Source organism: Enoplosus armatus, chromosome 21, assembly GCF_043641665.1.
Source record: "Enoplosus armatus isolate fEnoArm2 chromosome 21, fEnoArm2.hap1, whole genome shotgun sequence".
In the NCBI taxonomy this organism is placed as follows: Eukaryota; Metazoa; Chordata; class Actinopteri; order Centrarchiformes; family Enoplosidae; genus Enoplosus; species Enoplosus armatus.
In genome coordinates, this window is record NC_092200.1 from 6,588,208 (window position 1) to 6,599,422 (window position 11,215).

General features: G+C 42.0%; 1 protein-coding gene across 1 annotated transcript; it reads right to left on the reverse strand.

Moving 5' to 3' along the window:
• Window positions 1–452: 452 nt before the first annotated feature.
• myca (MYC proto-oncogene, bHLH transcription factor a) lies at window positions 453–2,768 on the reverse strand. Its single transcript, XM_070928196.1, has 3 exons — window positions 2,695–2,768; window positions 1,659–2,343; window positions 453–1,280 (listed from the first exon to the last, which is right to left on the reverse strand). Exons 2-3 carry the CDS (start codon window positions 2,308–2,310, stop codon window positions 649–651), a joined length of 1,284 nt encoding a protein of 427 aa, XP_070784297.1. The 5' UTR covers window positions 2,311–2,343; window positions 2,695–2,768; the 3' UTR covers window positions 453–648.
• Between the last annotated feature and the right edge of the window lie 8,447 nt (window positions 2,769–11,215).

Consider the following 11,215-nt stretch of genomic DNA (forward strand, 5'->3'; position numbering starts at 1 on the left):
TTAGTATTTTAACTGTTAATCTACTTTATTTTACCTTTAATAGTCAAAGGAAGAGGAGCAACTTTGTCTGAGCTTCATTACACAACATGACCATTTTAGTCCATGTCAGTCACTTCATACAACTTCTATAATCATTTATGTGGTTTGTCTCCTCTCTACTGCAACATGTAACCCCCCCCCCCACCCCTCCAGCACATATTAATCTACTCATAATGGAACTGTGATGAAATGTGTGAGAAATGTTTTTGCACTGCAAGAACAAGGACACAAAGTCAAGAAGAAACATTTTTATATTTCAAAAAGAATCTAGGAACATAATTGAAAAAAACCAAACACTGGGTCTGAACATCCAGACAATTGAGAAAATACATTTTCTTAGGAAATATTAATTATATACAAAACATAAAAATTTATATTTTAGTTTGGGCCCTCAACAGGGTAGCCCCATTTTTTATATTTTATTAATAAAAATAAACTTTTAAATATTTAATCCACCCATAACTTCAATTGAGGCAGTTTTAACATTGAAATCAAACAAGATTCCAAACAACTTAATCCATTTTGCATTTGCATGCAACAAACAACTGTACACCCTAAGTCTTGAACTTGCATAAAACACAAAAGGCCAAAAAGTCTATGATTCAAACTTTAAGCACGAGAGCTCTGCAGCTGTGAGAGTCTCTGCTTTAAAAGTTCACTTTTCCTCCGCAGCTGTTCTTTGAGTGAGAGGAGTCTCTGTTCGTCTGACTGCATGCTGTAAATGCACTCTGTAGCCTTCTTCAGGATCACCACTTTGGCTGCCTTTTCGTTGTTGGCCACCTCGGGGATCTCATCCCGCAGGGCGAAGAAGCTCAACTTCAGCTCGTTCCTCCTCTGGCGCTCCAGCACGTTATGAGTCCTTCTCTTGTCATAGTCCTCCGTGTCTGACGTCCGAGGGCTTGAACACTTGCGGTTGCTGCTGATCTGTTTGAGGACCCTGCTGTGGCCACCGCCTCCACTGCTGCTGCTGCTGCTGCTGCTGCTGCTCTCCAGCTTCAGCCTCTTGACAGCCGGCTGCTCGTGCCTCATGGATGGATGGGCGGCGTAATTGTGCTGGTGGGTGGAGACGTGGCACCTCTTCAGCACGAGCGGGCTGGGATGCCTGGTCTCTGACGGGCTGGGGTCACACCGCTTCACCGCCTGCCTCTTCTCCACCGTAACCACATCGATCTCCTCCTCTTCCTCCTGGTCCTCTTCTTCCTCCTCCTCATCATCATCATCATCTCCATCCTCCTCATCTTCTGCAACACAAAACAAATCACACTCTGCTTCAGCATCAAGGTTGAAACACAATCACATTGCATGCTACAGTGGGAAGGGAGGAGGTAGAGTCTCTGCAACCCATGCACCCACTCTCCTTCCACATCAGTTGGTTGCTTAACATTGCAGCCATGCCCCCCAGCTAATCTCTCAGCAGTCTACAACATGACATGGGTGGAACAGACAGCACGTCTCTACCTCCTGCCTGGAAATCTGACTGAAAATCAGACGAATTAAAACGAGAACTGGCCTCCTTTTAATTCATAACAGTGGACGCAATCCTTGCACACTCAGCAGAGGGACATTCCTAATTGCACAGAGGGGTGTGCCTGCAAGATGAGCGCGCATTCACAGCTTACCTGAGTCACTACAACTGCTGCTGCTGCTCCCGCTGTTTGGTGGAGTGTCCAGTCCCAAATCCTTGCAAGGCGGCGTCCCTGCGCTCTGCTTGGGCGTCTCTGCTATCGGGTATGGGAAAACCACCGATGGATCAATGCACTCCGACGCGGATGTGTTCAAATCTTGCAGGTAGCTGCTGTTCAGCCTCCACGCAGCGGCACCGGCGGGCTCCGCGCACTCACCGGCCACCGACTCCTTCCTCGCGGCGTGCAGGGAGGCGAGCCGCTCTGAGACCACCTTCTCCAGCTTGGCCGCGGCGGAGAAGCCGCTCCACATGCAGTCCTGGATGATGATGGACTTGAGGAAGGTCTGGGAGTAGTCGGCGTCGCAGATGATGCTCTGGTTGACCACGTCGTCGCCCAGGAACTCGGTCACCATCTCCAGCTGATCCGCCGTGGAGGGGAAGAGGCTTGACAGGGACGGCCGGCGGCTCGGGGAGAGGGGAGGGGTCGGCAGCAGTTCAAATTTCTTCCAGATGTCTTCGCTCGGTGCCGGAGGCTGAAGCTGCTGAGGATAGAAATCCTCCTCCTCGTAGTCATAGTAGAAATACGGTTGAAGAGAGTCGTAGTCGTAGTCATAGTTTTTACTCGCCAAACTTGAATTCAGCGGCATGATGTCTCTGCTGTCTTTATCCTTATCGTGAAGCTGGTTGAAGGACAAGAAAAAAAAAGGTCTGATTAGATGTTGATTCTTAAAAAAGGTCTGCAGGTTCAAAGCAGACAGCAGCTGCCGGGCGCTGACCCTGCTCTGCAACATTAAGTGTAAGCAACATCACATGGTCACTCCAAAACATCAACCCTGTTTGCACGCCTTGCATGTATGCACCAGTGCTGCAGCAGCAGGTGCTCACAACTGGGAAACTGATAGTAAATTAAGCGCAAGGAGGGGAAACCCCACCTTCACTTAACTGCTACTGACGATAAACTAATACCTTTTTGACTAAACTGGTGCGGGAAGGTGACGTGCAAGCTCCTGAAACCCACTCCCTCCCCTTACCTTTTAGATTTTAAACTGTCGGCGGAAGAAGACGGGGCGAAATCGACCCAAAAGGCGCAAAAAAGGGCAGGAAAGTTATTCCAATACGAAAGAAACATTAAATCCTTCCACGGAGGTGTTGCAGTCGGTTTCAGTGAGGCTGTGTGAAGCATGCATGGGGAGCTGGAAGGCTGCACAAGCGACCCGGTAGAGACGACGCGCAGTGTGTCATCAGCAGCGTGAGAATCACAGCTGAGAGCTCCGCCGGCTGCAATAAAAACGGCCGCAGCACTACCCTCCCCCACACCTCTTTGCTCCTCCGCTTATCCTTCCGCTCGTTTTCCCGCGAAACACTCGCCGGCCTTAAAAATATCACACAGCAAGTTTATTTTCTGCTTTTATCATTCGAATTAATTTCCACACAACATTAAGGTTGATTTAAATTCGAAACACGCGATCTCACTGGTGTATTTTGTCACTAAATTATGTATTTTGTCTTTCCGGCGGGTCTATTTCGGCTAAAAAAAAGTGGGAGGGGTCATAGTAGAGTAGAGCTTCCATTGACGGGAGGCATGCAAAAAATACTAATGTAAGTAGTAGTAGGAGATAATTAGGATGAGTTGTTTCACTACCACCCCGCCTAAAACAGCAGTAAACACCCCGAACTGTCATGAGATCTGTTGGTCTCATCGCATTAAATCAATTAGTGAGATTCATTGCCTAAAATATTAGAGAGATTCATTTACTTGCTTTTGTACAAACCACACATTTGCTTTTTTTTTAATCGAGCTTGTAAGCGGCTGTCTGCAGAAGTGCTGTAAACAACACATGTTGCCAGGTTTGCACGATTTGTGCAGCAATTTCAGGATAATTGCAGCGCGAAGCTCACAGGTGCTGGAGCTTACCTCGATCCGTCTGCAGCCGCTGACAGCTCTGAATTGGCTGAAACAGGTGAATTCAACAAGCAGGCACGCTAAATGATTGCAGTTTGTGGGTAAAAGTCAACGTGCACGCAGTGAAAAGTAGTGTGCGCGCTCCTGACCGTGTAATGTAGCTCGGTTTTTTTAGGTTGGACAGATTGGCACCAATTAAGTGCAGGAAGGAAGTAATTAAAGGAATCAGATGGGTACCGCAGTTGGATGGAGGTGCCCTCCTCTGCTGTGATAGGGAGGGAGGGAGGGGGGGGGATTGGACGGGCTCGGAGCGCCCTCTGCCGGGCAAACAGCTCCAGGACTGGACAGCAGCCAGGTAGGTGGAGGGTCACACGGATGGAGGTGAACTTTAAACTCCACAAACCATCACTGAGAGTTTATTGACTGAAAGTAGATTAAAGAAACTGAAAGTGTGCAACACTATAAATGGCTCAGCTATAGAATAGTGCCGTGCAGTGGGTTAGTGGAGCTTTTTATTGGGGTTACTGGGTCACTTCATTAAATAGTTGACTAATGTAACTAAGCATGCAGCAAAGTAGGCTGTGCTATTTATAATAAGATGAAAAAATATATGATCCACTACAATTCTGACGAAGTTAAGTTATTTAAAATGATCAGTATTTGTTTTGTCAGACATCTTAAGACCTGTATGACTAAAACAATAACTTTTTTCAACTTTGTCTGAAAACAAGAAGTGAATGAACAGAATAAAGACTGTTGATTTTGTCCTCCATCACAGGGGAGCTCTTCACAGCCAGCATGGGAACAAGGAACAATTACAGCGACCAATAGCTATTTCAGTGTACATATAAACCTATAAACCTCTCCTTTATAAGAAGACGCGCTGTTCTCCATCAAAGATGAGCAATTTCTGACAGAAACGTCACTTTTTGCTAAATGCTAATGTGCTAAAATTTCATTTTAAAATGAATTAATTTGGCACATTATTGCCTTAAATGATGCACTCTTAAGTCATGATTTTAAACACCACTTGTAATTGTTTTCTTCTAATGAATTTCCACTTATCAAAATCATGTTTTCCTCAATAATGCAGTGAATTAAATTGATCTTTGTAGTAAAGATGAACACACATTATTTATTGAGTTCAAAGTTTCATCATTGATGTTGTAAATAGTAGTTAGAATATAGAAAAACTGTTTTTATATAACATTGTTGGACATAAAATATCAGGTATATCGCGGAAGTTATAGGTGTCTATGAGTTTATGCATTAATAATGCAGCAATTTAAATTTTTTGGTATCCTCCCATTATTATACAAAGCATGACAACCAATTTCTTTACATTAAATTGTTATTTTCTGTATTATTTTGTCCCCTCCACTTGTGTTTCATATATTTTACTAACTCAATAAAGTTTAATTTATTATGGTTAATTTTTTAGGGTTAGTTAAGTTACTGTTAAAGTTTTGTATTTAGTCTAACTGCCACAATTTGAAAAGAATGTATGAAAGCATAACAACCTAAACAATACGTTTTAGACTAATGCACAATATTTATGTTTAAAAATGTTTTGTTTAGACCTGGTCCCTTTAACTTACAGCTCCTTTAAGACTAAGTGATATTTTATTAGGAATTAGGCGTGTCCATAAGCTCACTGGGGGATACGTGGTTCACTAATGCTCATTGGCACAGGAGCGTCCTCTGCTCGAGGCTCCAGAGGAAAGACATGAATCAATAGTTGAGCTGGCAAATGGAGGAGAGCAGAGAGAAGGAGACAAGAGGGTAGAAAAGGAGAGAGGAGAGATATGTTTCTCTTATCAAGTCCAGAGGAAGTGGAAAAGAAAACCCAAACTGAAATGCCACCCTCTCTCCCGTCCTCTGTACTCACTCCTTCATCCTCTCTCTCCCGTCTCTCCTTTCCTCACTTTGGGATGCTGTGTGGAGGATAGCGATCGCATCCACCAGACTCATGTGTTGTGGTCATTGTGTTTATCGGCTCCGGATGTTTCTTGTGTTGCTGTGTTCTCAGGGCGCCTAGAGACACAGAGGGAAGCTTTGAGACTGGCTGGCATCATTTCCTCTGATAAGTGGAGACTGCAGGTGCTCAGGAGAAGTTTTATTGTGTGTGTTTTTTTTCTCTGGTTTTACCACTTTTGATTGACATACATACAGCAAAGTGCAGAGGTTCTATTTACAAAAACATACCATATTTTGCATCTAGTTTGGCAAACGATAAATATAGCAAAAAAGTTTAATAGTAAGTGCTAAATCTCTATCATAAAGATCAAAGTCAGACATTAAGGTGGATTTACAGAGTTCATTTTTCAACACTGTGGTCCTTCTGGACACTAATTAGCTCATAACATTTTGCAGAATCACCAAATAGTGAGCTGTGTGAACTGTTGACCCCACACAGCTCCAGATAACCCATAGAGCAGTGAACCACAATACGCCAATTCAATTTATACAGTTATAGCATATTTCATACTTAAAGGCATTTCAAATTGCTTTTATATAAGATATGAAAGATGTTAAATAAGGAATAAATAAGAATTACTATTCTATATACATTTCTTCTTGATAAATGACTCAAACAATTGATCTACAATGAAAATGGTTAGTAAATAATTTTCTGCCGATCGATTAATAAACGTATCGTTTCAGCCCTAGAAGAAAACATCACAATCATATTCTTTAGGAAAGGACGATAGAGGCTCTCTGTGTCACTCCCTATTTGCTTACTTTCACCATTATATTTAAGTGTCACAAGTTATGCATATATAGTATAGTTTCCTCAAAAAGTCCCACAATGGAACAAATAACATCCCACAAAGCAATGCTACGCCTCTGATGTAAACAGTTAGTTATGTTGACAGTTGTGACGTTCAAAATAATAATGATTCATAAGGGTCCGAAACCTCTGCTCTCTGTAGAGTAAACTATCGAGTGTAGTGTAGTGAGAAAATGATGCCCACATCACATTCAAACAGAAAGAAAGCACATCACACTTGAAGAGAAAGCATTCATACAGAGAGGAATATATCACTTTAATACAACACGAACATTATTAAGTTGATCTTTACATCCAGCACCTGCTCCATCCCTCTGCACACATCTTTTCCACTGAACATACAGTTGGATGTATAACTGTTGAATGAGTCATTTTCACACTATGAGCCCCAACTGTTGTCCTTCCTTTTTGACTCAGAGGCTGCATCTCTGAACTTCCCTCACTTCTGACCACAAATCCAACGTCCTGTGTTCTGTGGCCCCATATATGCAGCATGTTCAGCATACTCTGGCTCTGCAGGCTCTGCCATGTCAGCCTTTTCCACCTCTATGTGTAGAGTGTGTGTTACCATGCCACAGACGAGGTGATGCTGACATGAGCTTATATAGTGTGCCGCAAACTAAAGAAAAGTTTCACTCAGAGGTTGTTGGCAGCATTTGACAAACATGTGCACACACCTGCACTTGAATTCATTCATAAGGTGAACGCCTGGCCTGACACACCAGCAGACACATGGAGATAGATAGATAGAGGGTGTGCTCCTTCTCGTACAGTGAGGACACAGTTCAGCATGATGCCTCGGTGTGAGGCAGAAAATCAATAGTTGTTCAGCTTAGTCGGGGAGAGGATGTTGCCAACTAAGCAGTCAACAATGAGAGCATGGCAGATCTGTCAGACTACTCAAGAGCTAATTGTGTCATTAATTATTGACAGTGACAAGGGACAGTTATTGACTTGTAGCAGCCTAACCCGCACTGCATTTATAGTAAGAGACTCACAGTTTTGTATTTTCTTCTTCAGGTTTCATGTGTCTCGTCATGTGTGCACGGAAGATTTCCAGCCGAATATAAGACGAATCCAGTAAAATTAAAAGAGCGAGCCACTGCGGATAAGTACTGCATTCATTCTCCACCCTGTATGTGGAGGAATGTAGCCAACTATTCCTTTTTATAATCAAGTTTTTAATGCTTTTAAGTTATATATATATATACATACCAGGTTATATATAACTACCATTATTATTGAAAGCATCATATATACATATGTCATGTGTATATGTATATAACAAAAGGAAAAACTAAAATGCTATTTAAACCTATGATTCATGATTGCTATGATTTCTGGCTCGTGCTAATTTCTTTGATTGATCAACAATATTCTTGTCTAAAGTTAAAACCACTCATCAGTTTCCATACTTGACTAGCAACAAGTGTAGTTGTAGGAACTGCAGGAACAACAAGCACATAATACACCCTCTGGTTTCACATGTCGTGTTTAGCGCTGATGCATGCTAACAGTCTACACTATGATGGGGGATGTGGTAAACCTTCTATGCATCACCGTGTTAGCATTGTCATTGTGAGCATGTTAGCATTTAGCTCAAAAAGCCTCTAGCTGTATACATTTAGTCTTGTTTGGGGACAGCTGCACATCAGCTCATGTTCAGTCCAGAAAACAGTTACGTTTTTAGGATGACCATCTATTCCAAAGTTGGCATCCAATCAAACAACTTAATACCCCCTGTTTTTGCTGATCTCAAGTGGTTTAACCTCTCACCTTGCTGCAGTGATGTAGAAGTGTACTCCTCACTGCTGGGGGTGGTCACAGGTGTAACACATTTGTTTTCTTATTGTAGGAGAGATGTGGTCCTCTGCATAATGGGAGTGTGACAGTGAAAATCTAAATAAGGTTTTCCCAGGTGTTGTTGCTAAGAGCTGTTGGCCCCCTAAATGGCCACTAGATGGCGGGTTGTATCACCTGAAAACCTACATTTGTGATTCAGTAACAGGTAGAGTAAATATAAATCCTACTTATTTTACATCTCAGTATTGCAGTATTGAGCTGTTTACAGTTTTGCACTGTGTGAGATGCGTAAAGCAACATTTTAATTTGAAGTTTTACTTAGAGGCGTATCATTTTGACCACTGTTTTCACTTATTAGAGAATGCAACTAATGTGTACTACCATGAAATGATTCTCTTAAAACCAATTTTTTAAACGTATTTAGGAAACTTTAGCAACTCCCTTCAACTAGGTTTCTAATTTCTTAAAGTACTGCAATGTATGATCTAAATATTTGGCAGCTTAGAACATAGACTTCCTGGAGTCGGAGCTTCTCAATTAAACTTCTCAATTATAATAAATGTTTAAAGCAAATAGGTGTTTGGATTACTGTTATAATCGTGTGACATCTGCTTCCCTATGAAAGCCTTTCATTCCTCTGCTAATGTGAACCCATAAAAAGAGGGTTTCTTGCCCAATATCTCCAAACCACACAATATAATAAATGTTGCGGGAGGGTTTAATAATCTGTGAAACTTGCAAACACGGTTTTCCAAAATGAACATGTTCATGCCAATACCAGAAACTGCAAGAACAAACTGCTGAACTAAATTAAATTATCATTGAGTTGCACATCCGTTATTCTAATGCATACAGATGTACATGAACTAATCTGGCTGTCCTGGCTGTTGCAACATACACAAACTGACATATATGCAGGGATACCTGGGCTCCACTCCAAGCTTTGTTATCCAAAATCACACCCACAAAATGAGGTGTAGCACACACAGTTGGATACATGCTGCACTCAACACACGTCTGGCCGGTTCACTTAAAAACCTACTTGTAAACTTTCAAAAGAAAACCACAAAGTCCTCTATTATTGAGAACCCTCTGAGCAGTTAGCAGTAGATGAAACAATCCTGACATTATGAAAGAATTATATTGTTGCTTTAGGATTTCACTCACAAAGTGTACTTGCAGGTACAGGCTCTTTAGTAAACATCTGACTTCAGTTACAGCTGCAGAGGAAAGGCATGTCTGCCAGTAAAAGGCTGTGTCAACTGTTAAAATCACTGCAGAACTTCCCTCAGGCACCAGGCAGAGAGACACAAACAACTCTGTGTTTTGACTGAACATGACTCAGGTTGCAGACTTTACTCACAGCTCTGAAACAGTGGCATGTTTCCATCGCACATGAACTGTAAACAGACAATAATAGCATACCCGTCTGTGAAAAAGGGAACAAGGGACTGTAGAATGACAATGTGCTTTTCAAGCGTGACATTCATGGCTAAATAAAATAAGCAAATTGACAATAATGGTTACAGAGGTACAAAATTAACTTTAAAGCTCAGGTTGCACAGCATATACGCAATTTGCAATTTATATATCTTTCACAATCAAATCTGTTTCTGACCAGTGAACCAGCATTAGTATATTTGTCTTGGGCCAACATGTCTTTGCAAAGTTCATTGACTTTCCCGGTTGATTAAAGGTTAAATAAGGAGGCATTATTCATTTATTAGAACTGTACTCTATTGGTACGACCACTCCTCTAATGTACACACTCACTTGAGATATATTACATAAACAAAAGTAATTGTGTGAATCAGCTCAAAAATGCTATCTCTATGTACAGTACAATGTATTAAGATAAAATAACACAAAATTCAGTCTATTTGAGGGATTACAGGGTTTTTTTCTTGTTTGTCTAGTCAGACTATTCACACATACTTTTATCCCAGAGTTTGTGATGCAGATGTACAAATTACCCACAGTTGTATTATTTTGTCACAGAATTTGGTCAAAAACATCAAAAAGATACTTTTAGGAGAAATTGGCCTCATTTGGTTTTGCTGTGTTAAGTTGTTTAAGCTTATCTCCATTTTTATTGGCATTTTCTGAGTATTTGGATTAAAGAATCATTAAAATAAATATGTAGGCATGTCTTAGACCGCGTGTTTCGTGTCTTGTCCACCAGGGGTCAGTATTTCACTAGCTATTGCCACAGCAGGGCTCATCTGTTTATCTTTATAATTTCTGTCTTCAGAGAAGGGGTAAAATGTAAGTATAAAAATGTATGACACTAAACTGTTTTTCTGCGTGAAGATACATTTGTAGTATTTAAGTGTATGAGGGTTTGCCTCCATGAAAATCCAGCTGCCCATTGTTCCATTCAATTTACCGTCTTTGTACCAGACTCCAGTTACATTTCCCCAATATTTGGTGGCTTGTACATATAGAAATAATATTCTCCCAAAAATGTGTGCATGTTTACTCACCATGACATGCCAGCTGAAGCAGAGCAATACTATTGTGTAATGTAAACACATATTATGCAGTGCTGTGTTGTCTGTGTGTGTGTGTGTGTGTGTGTGTGTGTGTGCAGGCAGCAATAATAAAAGCCAGGTTTAGACTCGCTGGTGATGTCACGGCCGGGATGCCTGGCCCACGTGCGGGCAGCAGTTGGTTCCAGCCTCGGGGTGTGTCGACAACAACCGGACTGCGTAGCACAGGCGCAGTCAAATGCGGAGCTCGAAAATAAATCCAGCCTGTTTCGGATTATCGCTTTTATCTGAATCTCTAGAGGCGATACCGTGGGACGCTTCCTCTCTCAAATTCGGCGCTGTTTGATGTCACCTTGCGTCTCCCCCCACCCCCTTGATGATGATTTGCTAGGAAGATGCGCCGGTCTGAAATTTCCGTTGACCTTCGCCTCCGCTCAGCAGCGTCGAAGCATTGTGAAGCGCCGCCGCTACAGGAGCGCCCCGGCTCCCGCCGCTGCCTCTCTTAACCTCCCATTCTCGCTAGAAATACTGGTCCTTTGTTTGCCTTCTAGCCGATAATCTTTGAT